Source organism: Erpetoichthys calabaricus, chromosome 2, assembly GCF_900747795.2.
Source record: "Erpetoichthys calabaricus chromosome 2, fErpCal1.3, whole genome shotgun sequence".
Taxonomy (NCBI): Eukaryota; Metazoa; Chordata; class Cladistia; order Polypteriformes; family Polypteridae; genus Erpetoichthys; species Erpetoichthys calabaricus.
The window spans coordinates 224,767,237-224,785,048 of NC_041395.2; the positions used below are offsets into that span (position 1 = coordinate 224,767,237).

At 39.4% G+C, this 17,812-nt stretch overlaps 1 protein-coding gene across 2 annotated transcripts; it reads right to left on the reverse strand.

The window, feature by feature from the left end:
* Positions 1-714: 714 nt before the first annotated feature.
* Positions 715-17,135, reverse strand: pla2g12b (phospholipase A2, group XIIB). 2 transcript variants are annotated; one of them, XM_028795214.2, is made up of 4 exons: positions 16,798-17,135; positions 5,925-6,001; positions 5,519-5,684; positions 715-1,888 (listed from the first exon to the last, which is right to left on the reverse strand). In XM_028795214.2, exons 1-4 carry the CDS (start codon positions 17,045-17,047, stop codon positions 1,770-1,772), a joined length of 612 nt encoding a protein of 203 aa, XP_028651047.1. In that variant the 5' UTR covers positions 17,048-17,135; the 3' UTR covers positions 715-1,769. The 2 variants fall into 2 exon arrangements, with proteins under 2 accessions (XP_028651047.1, XP_028651046.1); XM_028795213.2 differs by having other exon boundaries at positions 5,913-6,001; positions 16,798-17,134.
* Positions 17,136-17,812: the final 677 nt, after the last annotated feature.

A 17,812-nucleotide genomic window follows, 5' to 3' on the forward strand; every position in this document is an offset into this window, starting at 1 on the left:
CTTCATTTCATTTGTTAACATACATCCATTCCTGAATTTCAGGCCTGCAACACATTGTAAATGGTGGCAAATTAGAGTAAGTAATGATTTAAAATAATTAAATCCTGATGTGATTTCAAACAGATGATTGTAATCACGATTTGGAGTCTTTGAGGAGCAAAGATGGGCAGAGGATCTCCAGTCTGTCAACAAATGTTTGGGAAATTATTGAAATGTTTAAAAGCAATGACCAGATAAAACATGAAATATCTTGGGTTCATACTGTCTGTAATGAAATAAAAGTCAAAGTCAATCTAAGAATGAGTATTTGCATTTTCCATACCGTCCCGACTTTTTCTAATTTGGGGCTGTACATTCCACAAATTCTAGTATATGAAGCTGTATATTAATCATAAGAAATGGGCAAGCTTGTACAGAAAATGTGATATTTACAACTGAGTATAGAATGTGGATGACCTGGGAAAGTTAGAATTGGGAGGTAAAACCACACCGTACATACGTGTGCAGGTCTGAATACAGAATATTGTATTTATTGCATGATGAATCTCTGTTTGTTTTTCAACATTACTTTTTGTGGTTATGCAGCATTTTATTTGTCATATGAAATTTGTCATTCTTGTATAGTACACTGAGCTTATTAGTGTAAGCATGCTTAATAACGATAAGTTAAACACGCTGCCTATGTGCAAAACACACATACAGTGAACAGAAGTGTACAAAAAGCAAATCACAATTTAATTTAAGTACCAAATTCCACATAACTTTAATGGGCTGACCAAGAATATAAGAAACATGAAAGCATGAATCACAGGTTACTTATATAGCATGGCACACTGTAGCCAGTCAAATTCACGTCTTTTTTGTCACATACCTGGGGAAAGAAAACTCCACGTTGTGCAGGTTTGGTACAGAAGGGTTTTCTGTTCACAGAGGTTGTAGAAATCTGTTTCATTGCTACTGAGAAATTCAAACGTGACTTTTAAATTCACATCTTCAGCCTCCAGTTAAATTAACAATGTGAATTCATTGCATCTAGCAAAATATTCATTAGCTATTCTGTAGATTGCTGTCAGTGAAATCTACCAATAAGTTAATTGCTGTGCCATTTGCCACAAACTATACATACAAAATAAATTCTACTAAACACGCAACAAACCAACTTAATTTTTCATGATACAGCCCAACGTTTTGATTTTAATATATAATTTGGAGCAATACCCATTTTTAGAGATACTTGTCATCTTCTGTGCTTCTTGGTTTCTCAGAAAGTTTTATTATTAAATTACTATTACAACTGCAATGCAATGTACACTGTAAATTTATCAGATGCAATCTTGAAGATACATTTCTTTCTCTCCCTTTCTTTAGGTGAGGCAATATGGCGTCTCCAGATCTATTACAGTGCATGCAGTCTTGGGCCTGATCGCTAGGCGTGATTGCTTTTTCTGCCAGGCGTGCCAGAGTACTTAGCTACCGGGTCAAAACTGGGATTGCTCCAGATATTTTTCACTTTTTCCAGTAGCTCCTGGTCTGCTCACATGGCATCTTTCTTCATTGCTTCTTCATGGGCAGAGAGTGCCAAGTTTTATGTGTGACCAAGAGGTAAACTTTCTTTTAATTTGCTGCTCTTCTGTTTCATATATTGTACATTATTAGCTTTTATAATGCTGACGGGAAGATCTTTCCAAAACAAATTTGACAATTTTGGATGTCTCTGAAGAGCCGTAGGGCAAAAGTGATCTAGTATTGGTGTGGAATTGTTTTCCATTCTACAGTTCATCCTTCTCTTCTTCATTACAAATGCATGCAGCCCGCTGGCTGTTCATAAAAGGTTTGCATCCCAGTGTCCAGACCGTGTTAAACATTGTGTCTGCGATTGTCTCACAGGCTGTAGAGAAACAAGTGGAAAATAAAGATTGATTAGTAGGGAGGTCAGGAGGGTCGGGTTTTCAGAACTGGCGACTGGTTCTGAACCTTCTTCGCTCACCTTTGTCTTAACTCATTTTCTAGTTTTTACGTTGTGCCCATCAGGAACTAATGAAGCCTAGGGACTTATAATGAAGAATACCAATAGGAGAGCACTTATGTACAGGTTTAATGTTTCTGCTAACTATCCTCCTAATTCTTTATTCTACCGTGTTTCCCCGAAAATAAGACAGAGTCTTATATTAATTTATCCTCCAAAAGTTGCGCTAGGGCTTATTTTCAGGGGATATCTAGTTTTTCCACTGAACTACAATGTACATTTATTCTTGAACAAAAATCTACATTTCTGTCTATTATAAAAAAAATCTTGGAAGGCTTGGAAGGAGACGATACATGATTTTCTCGGAGACACTTTAACGACCCGCAAGACAAGGCAGTGAGACAAAAGGACAGCTGCTGCACAGGTTTTTAAATGATCGACACGCAGCGTGACAAGCAGAAGACGCAGCTTGGCAGCAGTAAGGCAGCGGCTGATCCGACCGCATAGCGTGCGTTCAGCCCGCCCTTCACAACGTGAGCTGGCGTGCGAAGCAAGCCAGGGGCACAACCTCCTAGTATTCTTGAACAAAAATCTACATTTATTCAAATACTGTCATGTCATAATCTTCTGGAACATCATCATAACTCCCCAAACCCCAAACCCCAAATGAATTTCTTGCGACTCCATTTGCTTTAGAACAATTGGCCCCAATCTCTCATGTCTAGCAATAGAGCTTTCCTTAAATGAGCACCTCTTGTCCATGTAGCTTGCTCGTAGTGCATTCAGATATCCAACTTCTTCTCTTTGCAGAAAACAGTAAGATTTTTGCCCTGGGACTCCTCCACAATTCCTTTCTTGTACTTGACAGAATAGCTCTTTCTTTTTGTACTCATCTTGTCGGGGGGTCAAAATACTGGTATTATTTCCTGTTCATCTGTGTACATACGGTAGCGGTAGGCATTTATCGCTCATCCAAAGGCGCCTGCGCCGGATCGTAACTAGGGCTTATTTTCGGAGTAGGGCTTATATTACGAGCATCCTGAAAAATCATGCTAGGGCTTATTTTCAGGGAAACACGGTAATAAGAAAGACCTTTTTTTTCTAAATCATACCAGTGGAGAGCAACTGAACATTAACAAACACTCAAGTCGTCCGATGAGTGTGGTAGGGCATCCCACAACTTGGTAAAAGCTGTGATCAAGAGGGTCTGAACATGAACTAGAAATTTTGGAGGAGGTCATTTACGTGAGGTTAATTTAATTATGCAAGCTGAAACAAATCAATAAGTTAATATTGTGCTGAGTGAAGGAAAAGCAAATCTGTCAAGAGAAAAGTTCAGAACGGTTTCATTTCTACAGTTTTGACTATTTCCACCCATCCCACCAAGAAATCTCCCGCTTCAAGGAGGATTCTCCCAAAATTGCTCAGTCCCTTGTTTTTATTCTAAAGTAAAGAGGTGTTAGGCCCTAAGACTTAATTATTAAATTAAAAACATTGAAAATACACTACAAAAGGTTACACACAAATAATAGGTAACCCAGCTCAATTAAAATATAAATTTGTTTTTTTGCAAGCAGAAAATGGCACTGTTTATTTCATTAAAATATTTTTGTTCATTAATATAATTATACACGCCCATTGTCACATACAACATAGGGACTGAATACTTTATAGAATGGGGGTCATTCTCCATTCTCTGATGACTTCTGTCTTCTTATTAGGAGTTGATGCATTGACGACTGAAGGTCTATTTAATGCCTCCTAACAATTTTACCAATATAAAGATCACTTCATGTGATTTTGCTACATTTGTTTTTGCTCACACTGTTACTTATATTGGTTGCATCTCTGCTGTTTGCAGGCGATGTTGTCCTTTTGGCCGAATTAGACTATGACGTGTCTCTGGTGTGTATTTGAACAGTGTACAACTGAGTGTGATGTGGTAGAATTACTACCTCCATATCTGATCCTCCGACAGTAAAGAGTTGCTTGCTCTTGCCACATAACAGGTTAGCAGCTGTCTTGAACAGAAATATTCTAATGCCTCCAAGTTCCTTAGGGTCTTGTTCACAAGCAAGAATACAGTAGAAACAATTGTGCGACTGACACAGTAAATCAGCAGCAGTTTTTTTAAGCAAAGGATTGGACTATGGTCATGAAGTAGGACCTAAGTCCACAGATGAATGTGTCAGTTAACCGCACAGTCTACATTCCTATTCTCACCTATATTCACAAGTTTGTGGTAAAGCGTGTTAAGGGTCCATGGAGGTGTGAGGGTTTTAGAAATAAAAACAGTGCCCCCCAGGCTCAGTGGGTGTGGGTGAATGCTGATGCAATGCTATGCAACTGTGGGATGTTCAATGGGAAAGTTAGTTTATTGCTTGTTAATATGCAGATGCGTTCAGCTCAACTGTTCCTGATTACACAAAACACCTACACTCACAGAGTCTTAAGGACCCTAAGCAAGACCAGAGCAGGAGAAAGGATTGAGAGAAAGATCTACGGTGAGAGCAAATTGAGAAAGGGACGGGACTGAAAAAAGTGGAGTAAGATCAGAAGTTTGTGCAGGTGCAATGGACAAGAGGCATAGTGGTTGGGAAGAAGCCCTACAGTGAGTGAGAAGGTCAGTGTTCTTGGGGTAGAGTTGCTCCTACTGAGCATCCAGAGAGCAGAAACATCAGTTTGGCTTTGAGGATCATTGTCCAGATGCATGGGATGGTGGTAAGAAGATGAAGCTAGGTTTTGGCATCCCAGTGTTGACTGGCTGAGGTTTAATGGTTGACCTCGCATACCAGCGTCTCAGCTCTGATGGGTGAGTGGGTTGAAGACAAGAAGGAGAAAGACATGAAGGCTTGCAGCAGTAAACATAAACCAGTTTTGTGTGAATGGTTTTATTCTTTTAACCTTCTTTTGATTTATTTATTGGACCGATTTTAACTCCCACGTAAGAGCCCTTGTTTTTATCATGGATTATCTATTTATTTTTTTAGATGACTTTGCAGTACACTTCATTCTTTGAGACACTGCTTGTTTCATTTTTTTTTTTGTAAATTGTACAAAGCTGTGTTTGCACCTACCTTTGTTGCTCTGTGTCCTCACTGCACTAGACCACTTTGGTTTTTATGACTATCGATATCCTGGGTTCTAAGGATCCCAAAGGCAACCCAAAGTGCTCTACTGTATATAGGTCCTGTACAAGGTTTCTGGACTCATTCACTATGGCAAAATAACTCAAAGTATAACTGCTGCTTCTCTGAACCAACAGGAGCTAGTTAAGAATCAGCTATGAAGGTCACTGAGAGGAGCAAAGCTGCAGGACTTTTATTTCTCAACTGTCCTGGAAACATCTGGGTTTCCCCAGAATTGGCTAGAGGATGTTCTGTTTTGCTACTGTGACCCTCACTAAGAAAACAGAATGAAGATGATGCTAATGACGATTTATTATTTAGTGTATAACCAATTACTTTATTTGTGCTGTGTAACAAAATGCAATCATTATTTTTATTTATTTTTAAAAATGCAATTGCAGACAATACTTAGAAGAGCACTTACTTTCAACTTTGGATACGAATCCCAGACTCTTCTTGAGATCTGAGCAAATTCCATACAGACACCAACGAAACTTGGCATCACATCGGTACTTGTTCGCTCCACAGGTATCGTAGCAGAGGTCCAATTGATTGCAACATTTGGTCATTGCTGGGATTCCCAGATCAAACTAAGATGAAAGAGATGCATCATTAAACTCTTGCTATTAAAGAAAGAATAGATAGATTAATTTGTTGGTAGCAAAAATGTCTGAATGTTGAATGTTTAAAAGAAGCTGAACAAGAAAGACAGACTGTATAAACTTGAAAAGAATGATTTAATAGACTAAAAAGAGTAACTGTCTTCTTCACAGGCCAAAGTCGGATCTGTTTTCAGGTAAAAATGTTTTTTTACATACACTCTCTGGTACCTGGAGGCCCAAGAAGTAGGAACTGCATCCATTAGGCTCTGGAGTCTTGTATTCCGGCCGTGGCATTGGGGCTTTCCCTGGAGGCCAAGGGAAAAAAAAATGGTTAGATCAGACTAAGGTTTCCCCCTAGAGGATTATGTTCATAAGAGCCAGTGTAGCACAAAAAGCGTTCTTACATTTATATAATAGTTTCAAAACCACCTAATCCAGTTCAGGTTTGCCTGGAGCTAGCTGCATCAAACATGAAGCAGAAAGAAACATTGGATAGACTACCAGTCCATTGCACAACTCACTCAGGCCCATTCACAAATGGGACAAATTTAGAAATGCCCATTAACCTAATACACACTTTTCTGGGATGTGGGAGGAATTCCATAGTCTCCAGAGAAAAGCCCTCACAGACATGAGTAGAATGAACACATCCACCAAGACATCGTGAGACAGCATCACTAACTATTGCAAAGTATGTTGCGTGTGTTCTTATACTACACATTCAAAATGGTGCCTTTATGATTCATTTGATTAGATTCTTACGTTTTTCAAAGCTTCACTGTAAACCAGATGAATCCAAATACAGGATATAGAGACCTTCAGCCACCTGAAAGTATAACTGCAAGGCATTCTGAGTTAGCCTCAGACACAAGTTGTGCTTTATCATTTTTAGTTTGCATTGATCTTTTTGGCTAGCTCACCAGTTGTTTAAGATGCATATGCTAAGCAGATATGTGCCCAGTACATCCCACATTGAAATGCCCCCCAGGAGAAAGCCATTGTTGCTCCTGGAATGAAGCTTGCAATACGGAGTTTGTAACTGTGCTAATTTCCATCCATCCATCCATCCATCCATTGTCTCCCGCTTATCCGAGGTCGGGTCGTGGGGGCAGCAGCTTGAGCAGAGATGCCCAGACTTCCCTCTCCCCGGCCACTTCTTCTAGCTCTTCCGGGAGAATCCCAAGGCGTTCCCAGGCCAGTCGAGAGACATAGTCCCTCCAACGTGTCCTGGGTCTTCCCCGGGGCCTCCTCCCGGTTAGACGTGCCCAGAACACCTCACCAGGGAGGCGTCCAGGAGGCATCCTGATCAGATGCCCGAGCCACCTCATCTGACTCCTCTCGATGCAGAGGAGCAGCGGCTCTACTCTGAGCCCCTCCCGGATGACTGAGCTTCTCACCCTATCTTTAAGGGAGAGTCCAGACACCCTGCGGAGGAAACTCATTTCAGCCGCTTGTATTCGCGATCTCGTTCTTTCGGTCACTACCCATAGCTCATGACTATAGGCGAGGGTAGGAACATAGATAACTGTGCTAATTTATCTATCTAATCTAGAATGAGGTGTATATTCCCTATCACATCCATAAATTAGTTATTTAATAGTTACCACAGTTGCAAATTACTATTAAATAATCAAGAACAATATCTCTCTATTGTATAAAAAAAATCCTGGGATGAGACAAGACTTTTTTCAAGAGATTTTTTCAAGTCGCACAAGACAAGACTTTGGCCATGAGATTTTTTTCAAGTCACTCCCTCCTCTCAACCATATTCAGCCACGCACATGGTACTGTTATCAACAGAAAAAATGAGTACACGGGCAATCCTAGCAGCGAGAAACAATGAAATCAAATGAATTAACACCAGAAATGATGTTCGGTTACATGACAAATTGGTTAAGTGCGTATCAATAGACTATGCTGAAACAGTTGGTGGTGATGCTGTGGAAGATGAAAACATCAACTTACAATATCCTGAAGAATAAATACAACCGTTAACACCATCACTGCACGAATTACTGTAGAAAGAAGGATGTATCCAAGAAAGGTAATGTAGTACATATCCCGTGGATAACATTAGACAACAAAGGAGATCTTGATATGCCATTCATATTAAAACATTAACAGTTTCCCGTTAGAATAGCTTTTGCAAAGACAATTAACAAATCTCAGAGCCAAACATTTGAAAAAGTTGTTTTATTTAAAAGAGAGAAAGAAACGAAATTCAATCACGGGCAGTTATACGTTGCATTGTCACGATGAAAGTCCAAACACAGAACCAAAATTCAATGCGACATTGACGAAAATGTAATTCAAAAAATTGTTTTTACTGAAGTTTTGCTTTAAAAGTGTAAGTTTAAAAATTATTTGCGTGTTAATTTCAAAGCCAAACAGAACGAAATCGTATTATGCAACGAATAACTCTAATGCAACATGTAACAATTTACTTTCAAATTATTATGTTTTACTATTTTTTAATATGTTTAATTACTCGCTGTAATGTAAAATAGTTAGGTCTATTATGCATATGTAACAATTTCCATGAAAATAACAACCTGTTTAAATTGGACATCCCCATACGCAAGTGGCAGAACCGCAAAGTGGCTAGCATGTAGCGCAGGCCCGGGGGTTGGCGAGCGAAGCAAGCAGGGGGCAAAGCCCCTAGTATTAAGGTAAAATAATCTTTGCCATTTTCTTTATGTGGCACCCTAGGTCTTCCTGCCACGCTGCATACAGCAAATGGTGTCTCAGACAACTTCATTTATAGACCACAAAAGAAATAATGTGTAGAGGTTTGGCATTTCTTTTGCAGCGTCGCTTGGTACAATTCAAGGCATTTAAAATTTGCAACTGATAAGATCAGCATTAATCCAAACAAGATGCCGTCTGTCTAGATTCTAGCAGGCTGACAAAAAGCCTTCAATAAAATAAAATGGGTAGAAATTTGATCAGAGTTTCATTTCTGTGAACCTTGACAGATGACAATGTGCAGTATTTACTTACAGTTATGTAGACTTTTCAAGAACCTAGAAAATTATATGCAATACAAATAAATTAATTTATTGCGTAAAAACCTATGTTACCTATGCTAAGTGCAACTCTGTGTTTCTTACCACCCTGGTTAACAAAAGCATGACTGTTATTCCAAAACTTTCTATTAGTCAGTGCAAGAGGATTATGGGTTGGAATCCTGTTAATTGTGCAACAAAAAATGACCAAAAAAAAATCATTGGTACAAACAAAATAAACATCGAAGTGAAAACAATGAATCTTAGTTGACAAATTTTATCCTACTAATTAAAAAGGTCACTCTTTTAAAACGGGAAGAAACTAGTTAAAGCCTAAATTACATTTTGATGCCTTAGAAAATCATTTAATGAACCGAACAGAAAGTGCAAACTATTCCAGGGTATATTGGCCTTACTTTAACTCAGAAACGGAAAAATTCAGACTGAAAATGGTGTTCAACCCACGAAACAATGAATCTAATATACAAAGCTGTACATGTGTTTGTGTGTCTGTGTGTTTTTCCGCTATGCAAATCCACAATGTATCACCACCTAATTTGGCATTGATTCCCTATTTATGTAGGGGATGACCTCAGGCTATGCTTCAGTCTGAAAATTTCCATTTGGGAACTTTATTTAGTAACCACACCTGTGATTTTTTTTAGGGAAGTGCCCCTAAGATCCACTTTTAGTGTTCCCTATGGTGGATTTAGTAAGTGAAACTTTGTTTTTATGAACAAAATTTTTCCCGCTGAGAAATTTTTGTAGTGTCCGGACATGCACTTTACTCCACTCCAAGCAGTGCCGCGTACCCTTACAAGTACAAGTACTTATAAGTATAAGAACAAGTACTTCCTTAGAAGGCTGGCGTCCTTCAACATCTGCAATAAGATGCTGCAGATGTTCTATCAGACGGTTGTGGCGAACACCTTCTTCTACGCGGTGGTGTGCTGGGGAGGCAGCATAAAGAAGAGGAACGCCTCACGTCTGGACAAACTGGTGAGGAAGGCAGGCTCTATTGTAGGCACGGAGCTGGACAGTTTGACATCTGTGGCAAAGCGATGGGCACTGAGCAGGCTCCTGTCAATCATGGAGAATCCACTGCATCCACTAAACAGTATCATCTCCAGACAGAGGAGCAGCTTCAGCGACAGACTGCTGTCACTGTCCTTTTCCACTGACAGACTGAGGAGATCGTTCCTCCCCCACACTATGCGACTCTTCAATTCCACCCGGAGGGGTAAACGTTAACATTATTTAAAGTTACTGTCTGTCTGTATACCTGCATTGTTATCACTCTTTAATTTAATATATTTTTTATCAGTATGCTGCTGCTGGAGTATGTGAATTTCCCCTTGGGATTAATAAAGTATCTATCTATCTATCTATCTATCTATCTATCTATCTATCTATCTATCTATCTATCTATCTATCTATCTATCTATCTATCTATCTATCTATCTATCTATCTATCTATCTATCTATCTATCTACATGATACATTATGATATGATTATGATACATTAATAATGAATTTAATACAGTGATCCCTCGCTATATCACGCTTCGACTTTCGCGGCTTCACTCTATCGCGATTTTTTCTCATACATGCTTACATCACTACACATGCGCTTTCTGAGAACTTTTATCTAAGCCCCACGATGGCTTCTAAAGGTGCTGCTTTTTCTAAGCCTTCTGACAATGAAACTAAGCGCCGGAGGAAGATGCTTACCATCCAGCAGAAGGTGAAACTCTTGGATATGATCAAAGATGGCAATACCCTACAAAAGCCTCCTCACACATATGAAAAGACAGCGGCAGCAACTGCCTATCAAGATGTTCTTCAGCTGCGCACCCAGACACCCACTGCCTACTCCTAGTACTCCTTCAGCGGAAGAAGACAACGATGCACCTGCTGAAGATACTGCACCACCTTGTCATGCTTGTGTCACAGATTTGCACAGAGACACAGGAGGTTGTAGAAAAAAAAGAACTTTATTCAAAGCACTGCAAACATGTGTCTCTTTTCAAAAGTTTAAATGTGCTCCATGACAAGTCAGAGATGACAGTTCCGCCAGGAGCAGAGTATGTCTGAGAGAGAGAGAAACAAAACAACCAATTCCAAAGCTGAGAGGCGCTGCACAATACTTTTAAGTAAGCGGAGTACCACGTGAGAGGTTTATCGCACGTTATAGCGCAAGTAAGAAGGGTAAGGAGCAATGTGAAGGTAGACTGTCAGCTGTTTCAGGGGTTTTCTCAGGGGCGTCTGTGTCCTCTGAGGGTGAGATCAACGCTCCAGCTTACAACCTGAAGACTCTCCTACTGAGCTCGTGCCTTCATAGGTTAGTGGTTGTGTGTAAGAACTGTGTGTGTGTGTGTGTGTAATTAAATGCACAGTACAATAATAATAATATGATATTTGTAACGTCTAATATGTCTTATTTTCTCTTATTTTGTCTAATATATTGGGTAATACGAGTGTAATGGTGACTAAAGGATGTTATTTCATGTCTAGAGGGCTCTAATAATGTTAAAAAACGTATTTAGAAGGTCATAAACAGGTTTTCTATACTCTAACTGCGAAAATATTCGATTTATAAATAAAGAATCCTACTTCGTGAAAATTCATTTATCGCGGTAGAGTCTGGAACGGATTAACCGTGATAACCACATATCACTATGATGCACTGTGAGTTTCTTTTTGTCCCTTCTTCTTCTTCTTTTGGCTGCTCCCATTATTTCTTTTTGTCCCTAACATTTCATAAATTTCATTCACATGCGTTTATTTTGTAATGTAAATGGGTAAAATAGGTACATAACTCATTGGATAATAAACAGTACACCTTGTATGACATGGTGTGCCAATTTTAATACATGTAAATGGAAAGTTTTAATATGTGTGCACCTAGACACAAACCGTTTTTGTTTGATGCTCTCTGATATCACACATTTGCAGTAAAGGGCATGTAGAATGAGTCAGAGAGAGAAAATGTAATTGAGAAAGATAGGAAGATAATAAAAAAAAAAACATCTTTTATTTTGGTGTCATTGCCTCCAAAAGGTTGTAAAAGTGACTAAAGGCTAACCTCCTTGGGCAGGCCAATAACACCAAAACCCCAATATTATCTTAGAGCTAGATCTTAAGAGCCAGATTTTCTTTGTCAGTTTTTCTTGTCAATATTTCATACATAAGTCAAGTAGTAGAAGGCATCTCGGAAAAAGATTATTTAGATAGATAGAAATTTTGAGGTAAGGTATTTATTTCAGAAAAGAAAGCGAAAGGTTTTGAGAGAGTGGCATCATGTAATATGTTCTTTAGCACATGCAAGTATGAGTATTAGAACATTAGAACATTCTAGACGAGAACAGGCCATTCAGCCCAACAAAGTTCACCAGCCCTATCCACTTAATTCTTCTACAATAACATCAAGTTGAGTTTTGAAAGTCTTTAAAGTCTTACTGTCTAACACACTACTTGGTAGTGTTTATTGTTCTTTGTGTGAAGAAAAACTTCCTAATGTTTGCGCGAAATTTACCCTTAACAAGTTTCCAACTGTGTCCCCGTGTTCTTGATGAACTCATTTTAAAATAACAGTCTCAACCAAAGTATGAATTTCACTGTACTCTTTACATGTGACAATAATGACCCTAGAAACCTATTAATTGGATAAAGAGGTTTAATTCTTTGACTAAGACTTAGACACTTATAAATATAGGGCTGAAGATTAACTTATCATTTTCAAAGCAAGTGGAGCCTATTCAAGCAGATTTGGTACATGACAGGATGCAACCCTGGATGTTTGCATTTACTTATTTAGCTGATGCCTTTATCCAAGGTGACTTACAACATTTATGATACAATTGGTTATGTTACTTTTGGTTTTCCAATTGGATCACAGGCAGGTCCAGTGACTTGCTCGAGGTCACACAGTATCAGCACGTCCGTTTCATTTTGTGGTCCACTCACAGTACATGAGACCAACTTGGAGCTGCCACACAAACCTAACACACACATTGGGAGGAAGACGGGAAATAAGCCACTACAAGTATTGTCTTTTGTGTTTCATGTATTATATGCCTATTCCCCTCATAGGGTGGCATCATAGCAAGTGTGGCTACCTCATAGCTTCAGAATTCTGAGTTTGAATCTCTGCTGGGGCACTGTCTGTGTGGATTTTGCATGTTCTTCCTGTGTATGTCCCAAGTACAAGCCTGTTAACTTAATACCTTACTGGCCTGGCATATGCAAGGGTGTCCTGTCGAGGGCTGATTCTTTCATCATACTCAGTGAAGCCAGGATAGCCACTCACTCCCTGTAACCCTAAACTGGATAAACACGTTAGGTAATACATAAATGAACATACTGTATACCTCCTTCATCTAGAATCATGGTACTCCTCTCATGACTAGCAAGGTGATTGGCACAACAGTCTTACATTTACATTTGATGCCCTGTCTTACTTTGCACAATTTATCCGTATCATTTTGATCCTTGTGTCCTGCAGTTTCCTTTTGCACCTAAACTCATACATTTTAGGTTAATGTTTGGCCCCATAAGTAGATGGATTCTTGGGATAACAACCCATGCAAGGTTTGTTCCTGTCCTGTTCTGTTCCTGGTTGCTGAGTGAGGCTGTAGCAGTTTTTAGAATAAGCAGATTCAGTAATGGGTGGTGGGAAATTTAATAGATGGGTGTTTTTTAAAATTAGCATAGCTGACTTACTCATAAGAGAGAAATCTGAAGTAGTGGCGTCACTAGGGTTGGTGTCACCCGTTGTGGTAACCAGGGTTGGATTATGATCTCCATAGGCCCCTGAGTGACTTGATAAATCCTCCTTTTAACATATAAAGCATTAAATGGCCTAGATCCGGCTTACTTGTCTGAACTTATCATGACTTACAAACCAGAGCGCACATTAAGATCTCAAGATGCCGGTCTGCTTATGATTCCAAGGATTAATAAAATAACAGTGGGAGGTTGAGCTTTTAGTTACAGGGCCCCTAAACTGTGGAATGGTCTGCCTGCTACTATAAGAGATGCCCCTTCGGACTCAGCTTTTAAATCCCGGCTGAAGACTCACTACTTCAGTTTAGCATATCCTGACTAGAGCTGCTGATTAACTGTACAGACTGCATCTCTGTTGTTAGTCGTTAGCACTAAAACATAAGTAACATGATAGTTATTGGATACTAACCCTCACCTATTCTGTTTCTCTTCTCGGTACTCAAATGTGGCACTTGGTGCCACGGCCCACCTGCCAAGTTGTTTTGCCTGCCTAAGGTAAACTCATCCCTGATGGAGGATCGCAGGAATTGTGGGAAAGAGGGGTGCTTTCATCAGATTAGCACTATTTCAACTGTGGAATGGCCAAATGGGGGGAGGCAGCTTGATGAATGAGGTCTCCAGGACTCTAAACAAATCCAAATCATATTATGTGATATAATCTACTGTTAAATTCTACTCCATACTTCTAAAATTTTTATTTTTATACTGTATTGAGGATTTGTTCTGTTCTGTGTATTGTATTGTATCGACCCCCTTCTTTTTGACACCCACTGCACGCCCAACCTACCTGGAAAGGGGTCTCTCTTTGAACTGCCTTTCCCAAGGTTTCTTCCATTTTTTCCCTACAAGGGTTTTTTTGGGAGTTTTTCCTTGTCTTCTTAGAGATTCAAGGCTGGGGGGCTGTCAAGAGGCTGGGCCTGTTAAAGCCCATTGCGGCACTTCTTGTGTGATTTTGGGCTATATAAAAATAAACTGTATTGTATTGTATTGTATAAATAGAGCTCCTTAAAAGAGAGTTGGTCATACGTTAAATAATTCAGCATACGCACAACCAGCCAGGTAATTCCTACTGTTAATGGGGCATGGACACTCTTGTCATTTCATTGAGCAGGTGGTGATTTCAGCCCATGGACTGTCTCCATTTTATTAATCAGTTTGGCATCCCCCTTCAGCCTAAAGCACTGCAAAGAAATTATATAGGCAGTCATTTGGGTGTCACCCAGTGTGGTCTGCACCCCCTGAACCCCACTAGTGAAACCACTGGTCTGAAGACTGCCCATGATCATAGAAGTTATGAACGCAAAATATGAGGCTTGAGTGCTAAAACTGAAAATTAATGTAAAAAGCCTTCCTCTAAATCACAAAATTTCCGACACCACTAATAAAAACATTTGCTAGACTGGAACACAATAAAAAAACAGCGAGCATGTGTCAGAGGGCTTTTTGTTTAATCTGAACTGTAATATATAGCATAGTCTTCATTGAGTGATGTACTTTCACCAATGGAAGCCGAGTTCTGAAAGCTTGGTGATCACTTTAATGAAAGTGTATTTGCAGGCTGTGAGCCAGGAGGAATCAGTCAATCTTAGTAGGCACAGACTGTCCTTGAGCCAGCAACCTGGCACAGATAGTTCAACATCAGCAGCACTCGCTTGAACTGGCTGGCACTGAGGTGACATCACTCACTCTGCTGTCTTTTAGACTTTCAAACACATAAAAAAGCCAGCCCAGCCCACCCATCTACCATACTACTTGTTCACTTTGCTAACATCATTACCTTTCTTGAAATCTCTGCCAATTTTTAAGTCAGTGCTAAATAAAAAAAAGGATATACTTGTTTTTAGAGTACTATACAATAAGGTAAATAATATAAAGAGGAATTCAACCTGATTAGATTTTTGACAAATTTTGTCAAGTTCTCTAATGTCCACACATTCATTAGATGAAACACATAAGCTGGTAAGTGGCACGGAAATAAATCCATTTGAAATCTGCTTTGTTTGGAAAAATCTTGTTTTGTGTAAGTTGGGTAGCTGGTGGTGTTGTAAGCCCTCAGTACTTTTTCCTGCAATTCAATTTCAGCCAGAGGTGCTTTTGTGCAGTTATTCTCCTTAGTTTTAGATTTCCATTATCCACTCATTGACTCCGAATTGACCTGACATGTGCTTCTGTGAGGGTCTGGTGCCCTTTTCAGAATATGCCCCAGGCTTTGTACATTTTTTTGCCATAAGATAACACTTTGACTCCCTGTGGTCAACACTGGGATTTATCAGGTTTTGTCAATAAATGAATTAGGAAGGTACACAAGCAAACAACCAAACTAATCCCATGGTGGAATTTTGACCCTGATAGTCACAGCAAAACAGAGATCAACTGCTCTTTTATTTTGGTTGTGTGACAAATACTTTGTATGTGACATCATTATGGGGTGATGGAGGCCTTTCCAAGCAAACACAGGTTTGCTAGTCCAGTGGCCTGAGCGGGTGGGCGGGTATGTAAATATATAGGAGTGTGACTTCTTTGAGTAACTGCAGACTTATTCTTATCTCGACCATTATAAAATGGCTTCCTTGTGAATAAATTGAATTTCCATATTAATTAAAAAAAGGAAAATATTCATCTTATCCCCAAGGAACAAATCAAGGGGATGAATCCTAATAACATGGTGCCAAGAAGTAAATGTGTAGACCCAATTCCAGGGACCCCAGGATTTCAAATGCTCATCTGCCCACCTTTCCCTTCAGAATGAGAGCTATGAACGGATCCACAGAATTGATTTCATGGAGGTAATCGTAAACCAAAACAACTTTGTAGCTTGTTTATCTAGAGATGACAGGATTCAGGTGACGCTAGGATGGTGGTACAATGTATGTCCGATTCACAGGTCCAGTGGCCTGCGACTGTATACAGCTTACACACACACACACACACACACACACACACACACACACACACACACACATTTGATATAAAGTTTCCCGGAACATGCTTGTTTCCTCAAACATGACAAAGATGTGTATGTTACATGAATTGACAACCTGCCAGGATAATTTGTGAAAAGCATCCTGTTGTGGTATAAGTGGATTTAGAAAAATTATATATATATATATATATATATATATATATACCACCTATACAATCAGGTCAGGACTCAGATTACGAATGCAATTAATGTGTATATATATATATATATATATATATATATATGAAACAGAAAGAAGACATTGGTCTAAAAATCAAACGAAATTGGTAAAAACATTGCCATTAAAAATAACATTGTACAATTTTGAGTTTTTTCTTACTATACTCACCATATCGGCACCTGTATTGACAGACCCCATTACGACCTCCAAGCAGCTCCAGAAAAGAATCAAAATAACCATTAACTGCCTCAAAGCTATCTCGGATGGAACCTATACCCCATTCACTGTCCTCTTCTTGCTTAGTCTCAGTTGTATTCACAGTCTGCTCTGGAGCCAAGGTGACAACTTCTGTCTCCTGGGTATGTGACTGCCATAGACAGGAGCTTAGGACCAGCAGAACAAACACTGATGGCTTCATGATGGAACAGAAACTTTCCAGAGTCAAGGCTTCCAGTCTCGATCCTGCAAAGAGTTAGAAGTGATAGAAATGGGTCTGCCAGGCAAATACATAAACTTACGCTGGCTGACTACGAAAGCAGTCCCCCGCCTACCTGCTGTGGACTTTACTCCTGAACAATCTGAGACAGAGAGCTGGACAGGCTCGTAAACCAGTCCAAGGGTCATCCCCAATCAGATGTATTAGCCTACAGCTGAGGGCACCACTGCCCCTCAAGTAAAGGCATTCTCCTCTCATATCTGGTGGACTGGAACAGTGGGCTCTAATGTTGTCTGTGAGAATTATTTCTTGGTTCCTCTCTTGGGTTTGTAATTACATGATACCAGAAAGCTTCTAGCTACTAGTCAAATATCAATCATCTACTTACAGAAAAAAAGAACCAAATTCCAATGTTCACTGTAAATATCCCCCAGCCAAGAGGACAAACTCACCTTTAAAATTCAGCTTGTGTACATGTACTACAATTTTGTTGTGCTGTGTTTAGTGCTTTGTAATGGGGCCAGCAGTGAAAGGTGCTATATAAAATGGGGCTTAAAAGAAGATTACCTCTCAGTCACATCCAAAGAGGAATCAGTAAAGTCTTCAAATATTAAAAACAGCAAATGAAATAAAAAATCAGTTACATATGTGGATCCAGGAAAATCATTTAGATTATTAAAACAATTCAAATTAAGTAACTTATTTTCCAATCGGTGTTTTCTACAGTATATAGCATCTACATTTTCT

Coding starts and splice junctions, on each gene's coding strand:
- pla2g12b (XM_028795213.2), bottom strand. CDS start 17,047: ATGAAGCCATCAGTGTTTGTTCTGCTGGTCCTAAGCTCCTGTCTATGG. Junction 5,685..5,912: donor GCCTCCAGGTACCAGAGAGT/GTATGTAAAAAA, acceptor CTTTCATCTTAG/TTTGATCTGGGAATCCCAGC. Junction 1,889..5,518: donor ATTCGTATCCAAAGTTGAAA/GTAAGTGCTCTT, acceptor GTTTCTCTACAG/CCTGTGAGACAATCGCAGAC.